The 21362-nt window shown below is 39.1% G+C and overlaps 1 protein-coding gene across 1 annotated transcript; it reads right to left on the bottom strand.

The window, feature by feature from the left end:
- Positions 1 to 3834: 3834 nt before the first annotated feature.
- On the bottom strand, positions 3835 to 19549 carry vasna (vasorin a). Its single transcript, XM_060859321.1, has 2 exons — positions 19381 to 19549; positions 3835 to 7976 (listed from the first exon to the last, which is right to left on the bottom strand). Exon 2 carries the CDS (start codon positions 7948 to 7950, stop codon positions 5887 to 5889), a length of 2064 nt encoding a protein of 687 aa, XP_060715304.1. The 5' UTR covers positions 7951 to 7976; positions 19381 to 19549; the 3' UTR covers positions 3835 to 5886.
- Between the last annotated feature and the right edge of the window lie 1813 nt (positions 19550 to 21362).

The following is a 21362-nucleotide window of genomic DNA, read 5'->3' as shown; positions in this document are numbered from 1 at the left end:
TTCTCTCCTTTTATTTTTTTCTAAGCATTCATCCACATGAAGGAGGCTTTTTTCCAGGTTTTCTCCAAGTCTTTCTCTCTCTCTCTCTCTCTCTCTCTCTCTCTCTCTCTCTCTATCTATCTATCTATCCAGCAACACCTTATCTTAAAGTTTTCCTCCTCCTCCTGTTAGTCATTGGAAATTTACCATTTGCATGATCTATATCCTCTTGAAATCAAACGAGTCGTTTGTTTTTATCTTCCTCTACACCCAGCTCTATGTTTCTTTGCTGACTTTTCTTTTTCACTCTTTTTTTCTTTCTTTCTCCCTTTCTCTCTCTGTGTGTGCTGTCTGGACTGGCTGCATATGGAGCTTAGGAGACTTTGGGTTAGTCATATATCTGCCAGCACTTGGCTTTGTGGGGGATGCAGCGTAAGCTATTATCAAACCCAACCATCAGTTTCCACTTGAGTTCAAACCCCCCTTCTTCCCCTCCCCCCATTCATGCTCCCACCCTCGCCCCCACACTCTAACTCCCAATAACCCTCTTTTCCTTTTATTAACAACAGCTTTTCGCTAAATAAATACAAATTTTGCTTAGGCATTTTCTCCCTCCCCATTTACACTCCTCCCAAAACCCCAGTAGTCTTCATATGTCCAGCAAATGGGAAGCAGCTTATGATGTTCCTTCGGAGCTTACAGATGCTGGTTTTATGAGTTCTATTGAAGTGATGAGTCATGTCGCCTGAAATGACACATGGCTGAGAATATGGCTTGTCAAAAGATATGGAAGACTCCAGTCTTGGCCCATCATCTGAAAAGAAGAAGGAATTTCATCTTGGAAGTGGGAAGTCCGTACTCAGATTTAATCCATTTTGGATTAACAGTTATTTTCCCAGAGGCCCACAAATGGAATATCTACCTGTTTTGTGGAGTTGCCATAGCCAGCATTGAAATAAACTGTAATGTTACACTCCACAGTGCTATTTCATTTGAAGCTTATATGTTAATAGACATACTGTATGGGAATGATATCACTTCATTGTGTCAAAAAAGTCTTAGTTAGATTAGTTAGCAGAGAGATGATACGGTACACACAGAAACCCAACCTGAGTTCTGGGTAAAAGAAAAAACAAACACAAAAAAAAAGCTAGCACGCAGCTAGCCAGTACAATATGATGAATGTAGAACTCTCTAGAATTACAATCTAAGGGCCATTTTCTGTGGTCTATGGTTCAAGTTAAAAGCTTCCAATTGGTGTTATGCTTTACCATCCATTATTTTCCCATAACAGCTTGTCCGACAGTGTATTCGTCCGCTTTTACCCCAGGCAAGTGAATTTTGTAATTTTTTTATTTATTAATTTCTTTCTTTTTATCCACAACTTCGTGTAACCTCCCTAAACAAGTTACATCCTATTATCCTATATTATCCTATATTGTTATAGCAGCTATAAAAAGTCTTTAATTCTCTTTCTTGAAGTTAATACAACAAATGCAGGTTATCAAGTGACAAAAGCCACTGACACTGGAGACTCCTTCCATAACTGTTGATGTTAAACTCCACATTTTTCAATCTAAACATTTCGAAAACAAGCATGAAAAATGGCTCAGACATAATAAAACACTTCAGGTAGAAATGTTGATATGAAAATGTTAATTAACTACATTACTGTATAATAAGCTTATGTTCTGTTAGTATACTAAAATATGGTTTTAAACCTTTTTTAGGTAAAATTAAAAACTTTCATCTGTTAAAAAAGACACTAGTGTGCTTCTATGTATATTTATTATTCAAAGCAAATGTAGCATAACTAGAAAACTTGCAGCCTACCTGAAGGATTAAATTCATTCACTCATTTTCTACCGCTTATCTGAACTACCTCGGGTCACGGGGGGATCTCAGGCGTCATCGGGCATCAAGGCAGGATACACCCTGGACGGAGTGCCAACCCATCACAGGGCACACACACACACTCTCATTCACTCACGCAATCACACACTACGGAAAATTTTCCAGAGATGCCAATCAACCTACCATGCATGTCTTTGGACCGGGGGAGGAAACCGGAGTACCCGGAGGAAACCCCCGAGGCACGGGGAGAACATGCAAACTCCACACACACAAGGCGGAGGTGGGATCAAACCCCCAACCCTGGAGGTGCTAACCACTAAGCCACCGTGCCCCCTGAAGGATTTAATATTTGTTCTTATTTTTAGTAAATAAATAATAGCTTCCGTTGCTGTTCCCCTTGTCTTTGGCAAGCGGGTTTCAGGGGCGTGTTGAAATTTAAAAAAAATCGAGCCTTCAGATTTTACAGTTGGCCCTCAGGGAAGAACTTCCACCGTTACTGCAGACGTCTTCACGCAAGTTTTGCGATAACTTAGTAAGCCATCAAGATGTCAGCTTGGTGAGTTGTTTTTAATGCTGATCCTTTTACCCCTGGACAAAAACCATATGGTTCACTTAAGTTTCAGTCCACTGTGCCTTCAGCATATCGCATAACTAACCACTAAATCTGCAGTGCTACCTATTAAACATTCCAACATAGTAAACTACTATTTTTTTACCAGGAAAAAAGTGGAGAAGTGACATGTAGACAGTATTAGTGTAGATGATCAACATCTTGGCTAAACACCACCCTGAAAACCCGGCTTGGCTATTAGTTTAACCCAAAGTGCTATCAGATTCTCAATTCCGATTGGACAGAATATGTTACTCAGTCCATTAATTTAGTCCAATCACAGGTTTCTGTTAAAGTAATGCTCTATAGCAACTTACACAGTTAATCACTGATGTGCTGAAGGAGGCATTCTTTTATTTTGTATTTATTCGAAGGAGTCTCCAGTGTTAGCACTTTGTAAAAGGCAGAGGTGATGCTGTATCTTATTTTATTTTTTTTTATAAATATCTCAGTATCTTATCAACTTCAAATGATAAATGGACAAAATATGGAGCTAATCATTGAGGGTACAGCAGTTTAACTGATTATGTGATAACAGGAACTAACTCGTTTCATCGGAATGTTCCACAACTGTAAATGGTTAAAAACTCAATAAATTCATGAAAAGACAAAACCTTACATAATATTACAACACAAAGGAACACACTGAGATACCTTTCTCTTAATCCTGTGTGTAATATTTAATGACTGCGACACTTCATACCTCACTTGATCTGTTAAAATTTGCATTACTCTGTGATCATTTCACCAAGTATGATCCTATTGCTGTGTGTGTGTGTGTGTGTGTGTGTGTGTGTGAATTATGCTTTGTCATCATGGTTTAATATGGCCTAATATCTTTCCACAAATTGACCTTAATTCGGTCATTTATTTTGTAAAATGGACACTAATGGTTCTGGGCCCTGCCACAGAGCTCATGGCACCAGGGGAAAAGAGAGAGAAGCAGAAACAAGGGAGTGGATGAATGTACAGCAGGAGACTGTGAGTCGTACCATAATGATCAGCTTTAAAACAGAACACCCGAAATTGCTAACGTCATGAATGAATAATGTTGTATTTTTTTTATTTTTTAAGCATCTTTTATTTAAACATACTGCTTTCCTACCGGAACTAATTTTTGGACTTAAAACCGTGACTGAGATCAGCTGTGCGTTGCGCAATATTTGAATCCTTCCTGTTCAACAAGGACATGAAAAACAAAAGTCTGATCCTTGATAATCTTTCTTTCTCTTACACTACTGACTCATAGACTGGCTCAGCAGAAATGATTACACGTTCTTGCCACATGATTTGTGAAAGTAAACACCACCATGCTATGTTCCTACAGCTTAAGCACCAAGTAAATAAAGCACCAAGATTATATCAAGCAAGAACACAGACCAGATGATATATATTTTTTTTTTTTTTTTTGCATTTTTTATTTTCTCAAGTCTATTTTTCTTTTTAAAACACATGTTTTTGCAGTTAAAAAAAAAAGAAAAACAGAGAGAGAATGTGAGACGAGCCTCGGGTTTTGCATACACAAAACATTACCGAAAGAAATAATAAACTCCCCAAGTTAAAAAGCGGAACTTGAAAAAGCTTCAAAAATGTTTCAAATAGTTTCGGTCCCTTGCGCTGTGTGAAGCGGCTCCTCTTTCCAGTTTAAATGTTTGGATGTGCTGGGTGCCGGGGCCATCTGCGCAGACTGGGAGGTACTTGTGTAACAAGCAAGAGTGAAGAACGCTCAAATCAACGGAGACTCCAGAGCTGAAAAGGCTTTTTCCATCAAGTTCAGATTGATGTGTGCTGTTACTTATTAAGAAAATCTTGGCTGTCCTTTCAGGGGAAAATAGGATTAAGTATTCTAATGGATTTACGATGTTTATAATTTTAGTAGAGAAAGGAAAACTCCACCCTAAAACACATGAGATGTGTTTGTAATTATATTCGTTCTGTGTTTTAACGATTGGGGTTGCTAATCTGCAGGATGGTGTATCCTGTAAGAAATTAGCCTTTTTGGCCTTTACACGGTTCAGCTATAACATTAGCTATAAGTTAGACGTTAATTAGGAAGCTGATCTTCTGAGTAGAAAGCTGTACACGAGACTAAAGTGCCACTGCATCACTCATTTTAGCTGGAGAATATGCAATGTGTGTAATTTAGGAAGTGGTTCAGGGTGGATTTTTCCTTTTCATGTTAAAAACTTCAGCTGCACACAGACTAGCTATATACTTGGTATACAGTATATCACTTGGCTTTAAACCTTGTCACAGTCTGCTGGCTCATTCACACACATTCACACACACACTTGGGACTAATTTCAAGCAACATGGCCAAATTTGCTGGAAAACTCCCAAGTTCCCTTCTGGTCTTTGTGAGTGCTTGTGTATAATTTCTTGAGTTACTTCAAGAAGTGTACCACCTACAAGTACCATCTTCTCAGCATCTCAGTCCTTCAAAAGTAGCTTTTTGAAATGGTTCTTCATCATGTGGTGAGCTTAAATGAATTAAGTCTGATCATCCTGCAACAGGCGATTGATAAAGTCCACGAGCAGTACCAAAAGCTAAGCGATATGCTGCAACAGTATACAAACTTATTTCTATTGTGATCGGCAATTTGTCGGAAGGAAGACTGCGAACCAGCTTTTCAAGTGCTCCTGATTACAAAGCAAAAGATAAAACATACAGGCTCTGCTAACAATGTCTGTAGCTTTGAGATATAAAAAGTTAGAAAAATAAAATATCAGCTCCAATAACAGACAATATTCACATATACAACATAAACTATGCACAAGGGTAAACATTGTTTTTCTTTCACAGCAATACTCTAAAAAATATTTGACGGCCAGGGAAGGAAGTTTTTTAGAAGCTGCAGCATGAAGGAATGACAGCCAAGCAACCTGTCCATGTTCTCTAATTTAGCCCTTTTGAACAAGTTTTAATGGTGCTTTCAGAAGAGCCGGCATTGTCACAGACCTTAAACGTACGTCTGTGCATGTGTTTCAAAAGGCAACAAAGATTCCCTTACAGTCAATCCTGTTGTTCACCATCATATTTCGATGCCGCTCTTTCATCCGTGTACTATTGCTCTTGGAGATGCATAAATCCAATCAGGTGGAGCAAAAAATTTAACTGCAGTGTAACGGCAGATATGTTAAAATTCTTCCGGATTCTAGCTCTGGACACGCTCGGGTCATGTTTGTTTCCAACACCAGCATTACTCTGTGCACGCACTATCCTTTTTAGTTAGAGAGCAGTGCAGTAGAAGTTGTACTGTACATGCAAAAAGGCACTTTTAGAAACAAACAATACCTCAGATGGCAATTGCACTTTGTTTAAATAAGTCACTTTTAACACACAAAACCATGCAACTGCACTTGTGTCTGCACTTGTGTTTGCACTTGACCCGCCTGCAGGGGTTATAAGCATGCACCTCTAGGTGCCGAGTGTCTGTGCAGCATTAAAAGTATGGTGGTATTCTCTGATCCGTGTTGTTGTTCGATGCAAATTGTTCTTGGATTAACGGGACCTCATAGTCCATACCATTCTGAGATGCTTGCGGGTAAGGCAAGTGGGGTGAGGCAACCTTCTGGGGTGATGTTCCATTCTCCAAACCCATCTTCACACCTTCTAACTCAAAAGGGGTTGGTTCACCTAGATCCATATCTGTGGTAGTTTTCATCCTTTTTCTTCGTAAAACCACTACCACCACTGCTACAATGGCAACTGCCATCACCACTGCTACCGCTACCAGTATGGGCACAACAATGGAAAAGAAAGTTTCAGGCGTATTTTCAATGGATGGCTGAGAGACTCCAGCAGTATGAGCATCCATGCAGGACCTGATGGCTTCTTCTACAGGCTCATCCAGTGGACTGGCACAAACTAAATATGTACAGTTGGGCTGTAACCCTCTTAATGTGTACTCTGGATATGAAGCAGGTACATTGAGTTGAAGTGGTCTGCGGTCACGACCTGACAAGTTGCGATATGTCAGACGAATTCCACGGATGTTGGGTCGGGACTCGATGTACCTGTGCAGGTCCAGAGAAATTGAGGTGCTGGTTACATGATGGAAGCTAATCTTGTCTGTTTTTATAGAAGTAACTGTCACCACAGCAATTCCTGGGGACAGTGGAGGAGGCTGGGACTCATCTTGGTTTTCACAGTACAATCCTGATGTACCCAGGGGGCACAGACAAATTACTTGGCCCTTTGAGTCAAACTTGCATGTACCACCATTTAGGCATATGTTTGGAGGGCACATGTGCTCCTCAAGTTCCTCGCTACTTCTGGGAGACGTGGAAGCCTCAGGGGGCACAGGCTGGTGTTGCTCAGTTGGTAACTTCTCACTGGGGACAAAAGGAGGTGGTATGTGGGAGGTATGTGGAGCAGTTGTAGGCTCTGGAATATTATACATGCTGCTGCTGCTGCTAGTAAGTACATCATAGTTTTCAGTGATGGTGATAGGGCAGCCAAAGTCTTTGTGTTCTAGCTCAGAAAGCATCTTCCCTGCATTTATGAGAGGGAAGTGGCAACGTGTCTCTTCGGTCTGTCCAAGAGCCACTTTTGAACTCTTCATCCAGTTGGGAAACCAGGACAGTGAACAAGCACAGTTGAAAGGGTTCTTTGCAGCTGTTAGATGATGTAACTTGGGAAACAACTGAAAAAAGTCCACAGGAAATTCTTGCAGGTTAAGGCTACTCAGATCCAGCTCTTGCAATCCTACCAGGTTCCTAAAGTCTTCCTGACGAAGGGGGCCCAGAAGGTTGGCTGATATGTTGAGGCGAGTTAGCCCTTTTGCAGATATTAATGCAGGTGGCATTCCTAATAGCTTGTTGTGAGATATATCTAGATCATGAAGATTTCCCAGTCTTCTCAGTAATCCTTCATCCAAAGTGGTCAGCCCCAGCCCAGCCAACTTTAGTGACTCTAAGTGTGGTGTCTGCAGGTCAGCAGGTTCAAGTGCAGGAATACTGTTGAAGCTTAGGTCAAGCAACAGCAGTTTATGAAGATGCAGAGAGGGAAGTTGGCTGATCTGGTTTCCCTGAAGCTTCAACTCCAACAAGTGCAGCAATCCCTTAAATGCAGCTGGGTGAATGCTCTGGATGCGATTGTTATGGATATACAACCTTTCTAGGTTCACCAAGCCAGTAAAACTGTCTTTAGTGATTTGAGAAATTTTGTTTGAAGAGAGGTCAAGGTTGTGCAGGGAGGTAAGAGAGCCGAAAACCCTGTCAGGAATCACTGATAGTTCGTTCTGGCTAATGTCCAGCAGTTCCAGATCAACCAGACCATGGAAGTCCTGCTCTTGCAGGAAGTTAATTCCATTCTGAAATATGTACAGTTTATGTGTAGAGGCAGGAAGGTTTAGGGGCATGGTGGAAGCACGTCGCTGTAGGCAGAAGATGGTGACCTGTGTGCCCTGGCAGGTGCAGTGCTGGGGACATGGACTGCACAATGACACTGGTAGTAGCAGAAGAGGAAGCACTACCAGTTGCCATATTTGGGCCCACAGCTGCATTGTCACTGTCCTGCAATACCACTGTCCTGCAAAATAAACAAAATAAAACAAATCATGAGTTTATTTTGATTCTAGATGCAGTCAGTTAAGAACTAAATAAAAGAAGCAGACGCTTCAATTCAATGTTTTTGAGCGACAGTGGTCTGACATTTTCTTCTGGTTTTGTCAGAGGCAGTGCTCTCCCAGCACTCTCACCAGCTTTAGGACTATTCTAATGACGGTAATACCGCTGACACACTGTCTCATCGATTCCACTGTTTGTTTACACAAGTCAACTGTCAAGTCTTAGATTCTTGGCACTGGGAGAAGATTCAAAACAGGCCACCCACTGTCTCACCCCCAACACAAATGTAACTAGGCTTCATAATAACAGGAGAGGCATTTAAATAAACCTTTTTGCCGGTGGTAGATAACTCTCATTCTGCCTACACAGAAATCTGATCTGCGCTGAACTTCAGACACACGTACAGACAAGGCCTGTATAAAACAGAGCCTACAGTAGGCTAGAGGTTTTTTTCTGCACTCATGCAGTATGACTAATCCATGCTTACCTTATTGTTTGGAGTGCAACAATAAATCAGTTTTGACTTGTGTGGCCAAACCTGATTTTATAGCAAAGCTGATTTTCATTTTCCAATGAAATCTACTGAACTGACATTAACTAAATCTACCATAGTAGTAGTGTAATGGTATCTGGTATTGTTGCTGTTTGCATGCATCTTTTCAGAGAAAAACAAGGCCAAGGTTTTATTGCCCTTGGAATGTGGTGTATATCTTAAAAAGCACATCATGCTTACTCATGGTTGCTTCTGACACTTCACATATATATACGTATACTGTATGCAGCCAAAATGATGACTGGCGTCTTTGTAGCTGATAAAGTACACTTAATTCCTCAATGTTGACTCCTGTACAGCTTCTCAAATTTCTTTATAGTTCACTCTGTAGTGTTTTGTTGTTATCAGTCTGCATGATGTTAACGACCTTGCAGTGTTCTGCTTCTTTCCTGTAGTCGTCGACAGTCGTTTATCAGCTATAGCCTCTAGCAACTTTGTGGAAAAGTCTGACACTAAGAGGGCAAGTGTTTGTGTGTGTTTGTGTGTTTGTAGGTGTGTGTGTGTTTCGTGTTTCCAAAAGGGATGTCAGCCATTTCTTGGCTGTTTATTTGGCTGAAATAAATCACATTTCAAAATTATATACAACAATATATCTGCAGTGCATTCGCATATGATTTTTAGTCCAGTATTAGCCTCACATGTAAGACTTAAGTTCTAAATGGTATTCTTTCTGTGTCTTTCTCTCATTCCTTTGTTCTGAGACACAGTTTTCAATGTCTCTGACCCACCCAGAGCACTGCTGTTTGACAAGCGGGCCACAGGCCAAGTCTGCCTCCGCAGCGTAAACTGGCAGCGAGACAGGAACTAAACCTGCTTCAATAGCATGCTTAAGCCACCCTCTACATTTCGTTTGCAATCTTCCCTTTCGTTTGCACTCTCTTCTCTTCTCTTTTCTTTCTTCTCTCTCATAAAGCCAGATCCCACTGGCGCAGCAGGAATTTTGTAATAACCCTAAAAATCTGTCTTCAGCAGGAAGCAGAACAGGGCCCTCTGGGGTAAAACAAGGGCCCTCTCTTTTGGTCTTCCCATCCTGTACACCAAACTCTTGCCATTTTCATAAGCAGCTGTTTTTAATTTGTTGTAAAAGACCACATTGTGTCTGTATGTAAGCTTGAAGATTAGTTCATTTCCAAACAAATAAATCTTTGTTACATAGAATCTTAAGCAACATCAATCGCTCCACCCTTTAGTGTATGATGACAATGGTGCAGGTTCTTTCAGATAACCACATCACTACCTAACCTGTGGTTAATTCTAATCCATACCCATCTCTCTCTTGCGTAGTCTTAAACACACTTGTATACACATGAAGGATTTATTCACACTCTTTTCTCGAGGCATCCCAACAATGCAGCACACCTTCGATGGCATGCTGCAGTGTTCTCAGGAATGAATCTGGCTTTTACCAAGGCACCAATGTGTGGCCTTGTAAGGCAGCATCCTGCGAGACCAGGCTCCTCCTGGTAGAGTTTGGACTGAACCTTCTGTTGTGTTTCATAGGCTGGATAATCCCCTTAACGCCAGGAATGAACACACAACCAATAAAACCTCTAGGGAAGCGTTGCTTACCCAAACATCTCGAGGGAGAAAGAATTATAATTAAAACATGATAGACACCTTTTTACTAGAAATAAATATACTTAGTTCTGCATTGATAGGAAGTAAAACGAACTGAACTGATATTAAACCCTGACTGAAGGTCTTGTGAGCAAATGAGCTTTGAAAACCTTATTAAATGAATGACATGATGTGTGAAAGGTTTAGGGCATTGGGTGGTTTCAAATAGTACTTATTAGCTAGACAAAAGTATAAAAACAAACACAGACTGAAACTCCAAATCTGTAATCAATGCACTTCTTATTGCTCACGTACAATATAACCTGTTTTGCCAGATGACGTCCAGGGCCGGGTAGTGTAATGGGTGGTGCTTTGGTGGGGTAGACGTGTGTACGTGTGCGTGTGTGTGTAGACTCACACACTGGTGTGTACTAAATGCCACGTAAACTGCTCAAGTTGTTTCATTTCCATTTCACAGCCAAGACATCACCATTTTTCCTCTTAACATCTTCATTTCATTTTCATATTTATACATTAGTTTTATATGGTTTTGATATAGATAGTGCCGTTGTGTCCCACTCTTAATACTAACTCTGTCAACATCAAACGTTTGATTTACACATTTGAATGAAATGCTTCAGTTAATCAGTGCTACACACACACACACGCGCACACGCGCACACACACACAAAGTTAACCCCATTTAAACACATAAGTGGATGAGTAGGCTTTTCTGTATGGCCCAAGGCCGCATGCACTTTAACTTTGTTTGTGTGTGTCCACATCAAACACTCCTTTCATCTCACCCTCTCTCAAACACACATACCTGGATCAGGTTCCTGTGTGTGTGTGTGTGTGTTTGTGAGTGATCTATCTCTCTATCTATACTTCTGTCTATCCATCCATCTGTCAGTCTCTATAGCCATAGACTGCATTATAACTCATTTTGTTTAATATAGGTCATGACTTTTCTCTCTCTCTCTCTCTCTCTCTCGCTCGCTCTCTCTCGCTCTCTCTCTCTCTCTCTCTCTCGGTCACAGATCTCATCACACACTCAATAAAGTCAGCACTTCACATCTAACAGTTAGTATTTAGATAAGACACAGACAAGCATGAGTGATGCACTCCAGTTTAGTTCCTATGGATCAGTATCCTTGTCTTCAGGAACTAAATAGAAATAAAACTTTTGGTTCTTTTTCTTTTTGGGTTATTGTCTACATTGTATTGTTGCCTGATGTAATGATTTACGCTCTTACTGAGTTAAGAAAAAAAAAATCAAGATTCATATCTGAGTTTACTTCTTCATTTATTGTATTGCGCAAACTGTATATTTCCTCCACATTAGTTGAATCTGTTTTCCGCCAGTAGGAACTGGAAACCGGTATGCAGTGTATGAGTGTGTGTCTGTGTGTGTCAGTGTCATGACTCAGCTATGTGCACACGTCCGGAGCGTGTGTGGTAGCACCTTCGAGTATTAAGGACGATTAGACACAGTAAAGCTCATTGTGAGGCGACACGCTTCTCTCCACCCTGCTTACTTACTACACTTAAACACACACGCCTCAGTATTCAAACATTCCATTACTGTCACATAACTTTTCTTTCTTTTTGTTGACCTTTAATATTCTCTCTCTCTCTCTGTCGGTCGTTGTTTTCTAATTGCTAAGCTTTTTCTGAGCTTATGGTGGTAGACATTCAGTTAGCAGCACACACACACACACATACACACATACACACAACACTCTAATAAGAGCACATAAATGTAGAAATAGTTATTTTTATTTTCTGGTTGTTCGACTTCCTCTCATGACTCAGAAGTGTTTATCCGCATGCCTGCAAAGGCGCTTGGTACTTTTCTCTGCAGGAATTTAGCCCCAGGTCAAATCTAATTGATGACCCCAGCGCTAAAATATGAAGAGACAATTGAGTAGTTCCTGCTCATGAAGCCTATAGCTCTCTTGGCTCAGTAGATTTGTCTATTGAACTTCACTTAGTTTGGTGAAAATAAGTTCAGACCATAAAACAATGATGCGAATTCAACTGATTTTGAAAGGCACGATGGGCTAAACTGACCCACAGACTACTACCACCGTTATCCTCAGGTGCAGTCTACTACCCCTGTTATTCAATAGCCACAGATATCTACCACATAAATTAAAAGGTCTACAGACAACTAACCAGGAGCACCACTACGGAGGGAAAAGTTACTATGATTCTAAGTGCCCACGCACTTTTGGGGCCCTCAGAAGCTTGTATATTTGGTGCAAAATGGGTGTGGTAGGGGCCCAGTCTCATTTTCTTTCATAGGGCCCAAAATTGCTAGTGGCGCCCATCATCATCAGGTCCACACACTACTACACTTTGTACAAGCACCTGCACCTTTACTCCTTTACCCCTGCTGCTGTCCTGAAGCCTACGATTCAGTTACTTGTATATTAGTTTGTTTATCTGTATTTACTGCTACCTTATTTATTAGTTCTCCATAAATAGCCAGAGAAGGAAAGAAGGACACCCCTCTCTCATCAAGACTTGGTTTCTTCCTAAATTCTTTCCTGCTTAGTTGTATCATCACAGGGAGTTTTTCCTCTCCCCTGCGGCTCTTGCTGATAGTTAAGGCACTGATAAAAAGCTGCTTTGAGAGTAAGTGAATTGTAAAAAAGAATTAAACAAACTCTCACTTACATCATCTTACATCAATATGATAAAAAATAAATAAATAAACAGAATCCTATCTGTACATTTCTACGATACCCAACCCAACCCCCCTCAAATTAGCAATACACGCTACACACTACAGGCATAATGGGAATTTCTTTTGCCTTTCATCACTTCATACAACAAAGAGGTCTTTTCTGGCATTGCTCGGACCGTGCAAGCCAAACAGGTGCAGCTAAAGTCACAAATCTAGCGCACACACTTACTCGCGCACACGCGTTCCTGTACAAACTGTAATGTTCACATCCGACATTTTATACAAACATTTACCAGCTTGTAACTCTCTGAAGATCTGGAGTGTGTATGTGCCCCAGATATTATACGACGAGCATTAAGGAGCGGTTTGTTTGACCTGTACCGGTACCTTTTAATAAAAGGAATTTCTACAACCTTGTAAGCATGTTTTGGTTGTTGATATGGTTTATGTCAGAGAGACTCTTGTATGATGTGAATGTGCATTAGTGGTGATGATGTTTAGAAGCCAGGGGCAAGGTTTTACATGCCCAAGTGTCTATTCACTTTATATTGTCGTTCCTGCGTTACTGAGACTTCCTGGTAACATGGATCACTTTACGTCTGAACTGTTCTCTCTGAACTCTAAAGTTAGTTAGAACCACACTTAGTTGGGGGAAGAGAAAAATGTTTGTGTGAAGACAGAATGATGGGCAAGCTGAAACACACTCTTACCCTCCAGGCAATCACCTCTTCAGGGCCTCCTCTCTCCTGCCCTGGTGCACTTTATTATCAATCCATTCTAGGAAAGGACCTCACATCAGTTTGCTCAGCTGTGTCTTCCTTATTGTGCATGTTTTATATGTTTGATGACGTATATTTGACACCTGTACTTCAGACCCATTACAACATCACACACAACACAATTGTACTGCACTATAGTTAATTCGTGCTAACATTAACCTCAGCTCCACAAAAGGACACTTTTGCCTCATTTAATTGTGTCAAATTTATTCCTACCATCATTGGGATGTTTGGTATATAAAGTGTAATGCATGCACCCAACCCCCAAAACACACACACACACACATAAATGGACCACTTTGTCTGGAACCGTGTGCTGACCTGCAGACCTTTGTGGGTGTGCTAACGTGTACACACACACACACACACACACACACACACACACACGCAAGATAACCAAGAGAAAACAAATGCACACTCTGTGGCATAGATTCCTATTTTTATATGTGAGTGTGTGTGAGATCATTAATCATCATACACAGGTGACCAATGAAGCAAAACGAGTCAGAACAAAACAAAAAGGCAACCGGCATTGACAGTGTGTGTGTGCGTGCACGTGTGTGTACATATGTAAGGTGCTGACACAAGGAGCATTATCTTTTAGAATAACTTCACTTGAAGGAAACTCAAACACAATGTGGTGTTTGTTGAGTTTCTGTGCTCCACTGACAAGGAATAGGGTGGGGGGTGTCAGTGGAGCGGGGTGGGGGGTAAGGGGGTGCTTTGTGAGCTTTGCCTCTGGCCTCTTTATCTTGTGTTGCTGATCTCTGACGAGGAGATCTGTTTCTCATTCAGAATGTGCAGTGCTGAATGATTTTGCCCATGTCTCAATTTGTGTGTGTGTGTGTGTGTGTGTGTGTAGTCAGTAAAGTAGCAACTTATACACACAAACAGAAACCAGGATCATGACAAAGAACTCCTTGTGTCCTTGTGTAACATTGATAATATTACTAGCATAATTATGTTAACAATGTTAGAATTAGCTGTAGATGCTAGTCTGCGCTGTATTTTGTAAACAGGAAGTCATTTGTTAGGTAGTATATCGTGTTTAACGACATGTCAATTTGCATTTTCTAGATAAGTTAAAAGAAGAAGAGTTTAAGAAAAAGGGTTAAGGGTTTTAAACACTCTCGCTTGTTATACTACATTTTATACAAGCTAGCATGCAGCCTTCTATAAGGACAACGTAGCAGGGTAGTAACAGTGATCAAGAAATACAATTTTCCCTCAGAGGTCTTGGTAAATTACTAGGAAAAAAAAGTTTGGGCTGTGTAAAATGACACTGAGATTACACTTAGCAACAAACCGCTAACCAAACTTCCGTGTGACCCAAAGAGTCAACAGTGTGTCAGAAAATGTTGACTTCTGAAGCTGTGATTAACACAAGTGTGGGCTGTTTGTGGAAAGATTTTATAAACAAAGTGAACATAGGTAGCATAGCACTGAAGAATTCATAGTGCTAGAGAACTGAATTACCTGAGAGAGTGTAACAGACTGGTTGTGATACAGTGGATAGCTAAAGGATCATTATCTTTTTGGTCAACCAAAAAATAAATAAATAAATAAAAAATACCACACACACAATGAGTCACTGTTTTGTCTCTGCTGCACATTTTGGTTTGGCGTCTTCACTCAGACGCTAAATAAATCTTTGGTCAAAAGATGCCGTTAGCTGAGTCGTGTTATTATTTCACATGCTTTATTTTTCTTCTGCTAGACAAATCAATCAACAGTAAACCTTTGTAGAGAGACTTTCTCGGACCTGAGATTAAAATGAAGTTTTATGGTGATTGTTTTTTCACAATTTTTATCAGGATAAGGAACAGAAATATGTGACAGCGATTTTCCTCGAAGCTATGCTAACACTGCAGTTTCCCCTGGAACGGCGAGCGGGCGATATAAACGTGTAGCGAGACTGTAAACAGGAAAAATCTGTCAGGCACATTGATATTTTCCTCAAATGTCTTTGTAGATTACTTTTAAAAAAAAGTCTATTTGACTAAAAATAGCATGAAGGTCAGTAGTTGTTTTGTTGGTGTTACTGTATGCAGAACTGCGCACTGGTGCATTTGCTGGTAGTCCATTAGTAATGTCCTAATTGTGGAAAGGAAGTCATAAATCTGAAAGGGAGTGAGTGGTCAAGGGATATACTGTAAGTGTGTGTGTGTGTGTGTGTGTGTGTGTGTGTGTGTGTGTGTGTGTGTGTGTGTGTGTGTACATTTGTGTTTCTTTTGGCTGTGTTCCTTTTCTTAATTCTGCCAGTGTGCATGCCTCCCAAATTCCTATGGGAGGTTATTACAAGTGCATGCTTACACACAAACACACACACACACACACACACACACACACTGGCATCAAATGAGCCTGTGAGTCAGGGGAATTGAGATTACAGCAGTGAATGAAATGATTTTTCTAATCACTTTCCCCAAACCTTTTTACTGTATGTTATTTAGCTCTCTCTCTCCACCATGATGAACATGTAGTAATGTAATTCTTTTTATTATATATTTTTATACTTTTATGTCACGCTTTATTTTAATTACATAACAGTTTAACACTTGAGTTTGAAGAGTCTCGAACAGCAGCTCTGACAGAATGCTGTAATAAAGCACTCGTTTCTATGGCAACACCTCAGACAGGGATTAATATTGTGGACGATTCACATAATCTGACTTTATTAAAATAAAAAAAAGGGGGGTAGATGTTGAAAGGGTGAGGAGATTTTTAGTAAGGAGTCTCCAGTGTCGGAGCTTTGTAAGAGGAAAGTCTTCAGAGGGAAGTGGTTTCTGGTTTAACAAACGCTAATAACAGCTTATAATCAAACAAAACAGAAATTGCTGTGGTATGAAGATGAACTCAGTTTTAGGTTCGCTATCGTTTCTTTCTCTATCTATTGACCTCACGCCGTCTTCCAAATAAATCACAGATTAAAGAATTCCTGAATATCAAAGTATCTTATAACTAATAATCAGCACATGAGCTTTGTTAGCTATGATGTAACACGATGGATGTTGGAGGTGTGGCCGGGTTGTGACCTAACATGTAGCGATAACCTCAGTGTTTACACTGCTCTGTTTATGCACTCACAGAGTCGCATGTCAGACGTCTCGGGGAGAAATCTGAGGCTGACGAGACGTTCGGTTATGAGCCGCGTGTGTGTGCCACAGGATTTCAGTCATACAGGTGAAATATTCCAGAAATTCCATTCTGTATTATTATTATTGTTGTTATTAGTCCACAGAACTTAGTATTAGAATAGCATTAGTGTAATATATAATGTATAATAATAATAATAATAATACAGGAGGTAAACACCTTTTTTTACATTGCACAATGCACTGTAATTTCTGCCACCAGTGTAGTACCAAAGTTTCCAGTTGTATTGTTTGTACTATTTTATTTCACATTTTTCATAAATGTTTAAGTACAAAAAAAAGTTTTGTTTAATGTGTTCAACCATTTTACTCATATAAAAATAAAACTAACCCCCGGGCATTTTAATAGCACTAATATTGCAGTTGCACGTAACTTCCAGGTTACGAGGATAACAGGGTTCATTCGCACCTCTTACTAAACACCTCCAGACACTTGTGTGGCGGATATATGACACACGAGAAGAACATCCCGGACTTATATTTACCTCATGAGCTCATGTTTCCAAACGGGGAAGACATATTTCTTTCTTAATATGTTTTAATCAAACCGAGCCAGCTGTTACCTCTGTCAGTGACGGGCAAATTGACAGAGTCTTTATAGGCTAATGATGCTGTTCACATTAACACACACACACACACACACACACACACACAAATACATGGTTATTCCAACCTCCGTTATCTAGTGATTAGCGTGCAAATTTCCTGAATCTGCCCCATTTAGCTGTCACGTTGGCATGACCCGAGCTCTTATAACCTGACCCCTGGGCTTAGTCCATGCTCGAAGCGGGGGGTGAGCAGTTGTTGGGTTAAAGCCTTCACCTCTGAGTGCCCACTCCAGAGCCCTTAATTAAATCTCTGAGACACCGAGTCAGGAATGTTTGCTTTTTTCCTTTCAGCCCCTTCTCCTCCCATATCCCTCCGTTCCTGTCTTTACTTTTCTCATACGCTCTTCCCTCTCTAGGGGCCCTCGAGTCAACTTTCTCTCAAATGGACCGGAGCTGTTTTATGAACCTTTTTTGTTGTTCACATGCCAGTGTAGAACAATCAGTAATATTCACGTCTAGGTCGAAAAGCAATACAAAACTAGGACTTCATTCAACATGGAGGAGAAATTGATTTGATACTTTAGGTTGTAAATTGCTAATGTAACCATACAGATCTATATATATATATATATATATATATATATATATATATATATATGTATATATATATATATATATATATATATATGTATATATATATATATATATATATATATACGTATATATATATATATATATATATATATACGTATATATATATATATATATATATATATATATATATATATATATATACATAGCTCTATATATACTGTACACACACAGGATAATCTGCTCTATAGTCTATACAACCCTTATATAAAAGCTCAGGATAGAAATGAACATGGACCTCAAAAATGTCTTATATTTCTTTATCATCTCTGATCAGAATTTTACCAATAACTCACTTTTATGTTACAGCCTAAATGACATATTTTACTGAGAATGTCTCTAGGTGAGTCACGTGATTTTAGGGGGGAAAAAAAAACCTCTTCGCCTCCTTAGACGAGGAGGTCGATTTCATTAAAAGCTTTTATAATTCATAAGCATTTCTTTTATAGCCCTACAATTGCTCAGGGGGATTTATTTACATGTGCATGCTCCATGAGCACTTGCTCAGTGGTTAATGTCTTGTAGCTGTAGCAGTGATAAAAGACTGTGTTCACGTGTCGTGTGTCGTTCCCTGGAGCACACGGATTTTAAGTGCATCGTATTAAAGCGTGTGTCTGAACGAATGAAAAGCTACATTTTTGTTTTTGTATTGTTTTCTTCCTTCCTGTATGTACTTTTGTAGACAGCTCAGGTGTAATTGAGGTAAAATCTAATCTGTACATAAAGTTGATTAACTCTTTAACTCCTTTATCAGGAGTCGCTGATTGCTGCTTTAAAAATAAATAAATAAATAAATAAATAAATAAATAAATAAATAAATAAATAAATAAAATAAAGCTCCACCAGTTCAAGTGAAATAATGTGTTTTGAAAAAAGGTTTCGAAGCCCTGGTGCAGTGGATCTGATTGTGGACAGAGGACGTTTTATGCCGAGGTCAGAATCCTCAGGAGCATCTCTACATGCACAACGATGCAGTTAAAGGTGGCACCATGTTAATCACTTTTTTTAACCAATCAACAAGAAGGCATAAGATAAGACACAATTACCACTATTATATAATTACACTTATATAAATAAAGTCTTTTCTGTTATACTGAAGCCTGGATAATTCTACAGCCTGTAAGAACAACAACCGAGACTGGATACTCCCTCTGAATTGGGTGTATGAAAAAGAAAAAAAAAAAAGGAAAGAAATTATAGGTTTACATCCCAAAAATCCTTCATGCAGCTTCATCTACAGCTCAGTTTAGGACACAAGGTGATGAGATGAAGTTGCAAGAGAGTAAAGAATGACGCAGGTGTCAGTCAGAGTGTAAACTAGTGCTTTCACATTTATTTCTCTGTCTATTGATCTATCTGACTATCCAAATTTCTACACTTTTTCTTTTTTAAAGCCAAGTACAAACAAACTCTACACTGAGGAACACTTACCTTAGACTCAGAGAAAATGCCTTAGAGAGAAGAAGGTCTAGTAAAACATCAGTAGGTGTTTTTCTGCCATTGGATCAAGTTTTGATCCGCAAAACTTTTTTTTTTAATAGAAGTTCCTTAGTTTCTGCGTTTGTAAAAACTCTGCTGTTTTTTCTGAATGGAGTCGAGACCGACTGTGAGTAAAGCGCGTTACAGCACGCAGTAGAAGAGAGGTGGGCGTGGTTATGAGTAGATGGGCGTGTTTATCAGGAGACGATGGGCGTGTTTATCAGTAGATGATGGGCGTGTTTAAACACCAGCGCGTCTCAGTTCGAGTCGCGTTGCCAGATTGTGAATTTTAACCATATTATTGAAATAGCAGAAATATTCAGATTTTATTTTCAAGATTTTTTTTTCAAGATCAGTCCTAGAAGTTATTATTATTATTATTATTAATAACAATAATAACAATAATAACAATAATAATAATTAACATGACTATAATTACCAAAACCAATTTAATGGCATTAATTCAAAATGAATTATTTGCACACTGATATTTTAATCATACTTTAAATATTTTAAATTAAATATCATTTTAGATTTTTAACTTTTGTGTACCGGGAAGAAAATGTTTTACTGAAATAGCCAATATGAATGATTAAAAATGAAAGAAAATAACAATTACACATTCATTATAAAAAAAATACTCTTACCCTAATAATAATAATAATAATAATAATAATAATAATAATAATAATAATAATAATAATAATCCTGTTAAATTTGTAATTAAATGTTATATTGTTAATTTTGCCTATCGTGTTTGTTTTTGCATAGTGTTTGCATGTTTTGGGTTCACATCATATAAATCAAATAGATTAAACGATGCTTCTTTAGTGACTCACTTATCACACCTGGTGGTTTATATTACAGTCATAATGTAGCATATTTCCGTTGAATAATAATTCGATTTGGGGTAAATATATTTGTAGATAATTATATTATTGGCAATCTGGCAACTTTCTTCTGATTGACGGCGGGAGTTTCTGCTGTGGCTCGCGCGTTTATCGCTGGAGGGCGTTCGTTATTTTCATATGCAAATAACCTTTAACACCAGATTAGACTTTTAATAGATTAGACTTTTACATGTGCATCAAATCAGATTTCAACTTCAAATATACTACTTTGTCATTTATTATTATTATTAATATTATGATTTATATTTATATTATTATTGTTGTTGTTTGTATTATTATTATTATTGTTGTTGTTGTTGTTTGTATTATTATTGTTGTTGTTTGTATTGTTGTTGTTGTTGTTGTTGTTGTTGTTGTTGTTGTTGTTTTTATTAGTAGTAGTAGCAGTATTTAAAAACTTCACGCTTATGATTACAGGAAAAAATTGACCTGATCTAGATAGCAACTTCATTCATATAATTTTCTCTTATGTTCAATTTCTATTCATTTACTTTTTTATCTTCCACTTTCAGTATTTGCTATTTTTACTCTGTGTGTCTACAGAAACCTTGTTCCGGTTCTACTTCCTCCCGGCACGCGGACTGGCACGCGGACTGGCACGCGGAGCTCTATTTGAGTGCGTGCATACCGGACACATGACAGAGGACCGGAAACGCATTGAACAGCACCTCCAGTCCGTGAGCAGTCACCCAGCAGGTCGTTAGTGTGTGACATGTCAAGTCTGTAATAGGGGTCTGGAGCAAACAGGACACTGGAGTCATTTACTCATCAAAAAAACAACACTAAAATTAGTTTAGCACACATTGTGGGCACAAAGGTTGGGCTTCAGCCTTTAAAGCCAAATTTACACTTAACATTCTTGCACATTTTATAGAAATGTTTGGTCGTAATTTGAGATCACAGAGATCAAATAATGTGACACACTTGTGCAAAGATGAGGAAGATGAGGAAGATGAGGAAGTTCTGGCAATTTGGAGAAGAATTGCTTTAGTCAGCATCAACACAAACTTTGTCCAGAGTAAA

This window comes from Tachysurus vachellii, chromosome 23 (assembly GCF_030014155.1).
Source record: "Tachysurus vachellii isolate PV-2020 chromosome 23, HZAU_Pvac_v1, whole genome shotgun sequence".
Classification (NCBI taxonomy): Eukaryota; Metazoa; Chordata; class Actinopteri; order Siluriformes; family Bagridae; genus Tachysurus; species Tachysurus vachellii.
The sequence above is the reverse complement of the archived record's forward strand: the minus strand, read 5'-3'. Positions and strand labels throughout refer to the sequence as shown.

Excerpts from the sequence above, each read along its gene's own strand:
- vasna (XM_060859321.1), bottom strand. The coding sequence starts at position 7,950 with ATGCAGCTGTGGGCCCAAATATGGCAACTGGTAGTGCTTCCTCTTCTG.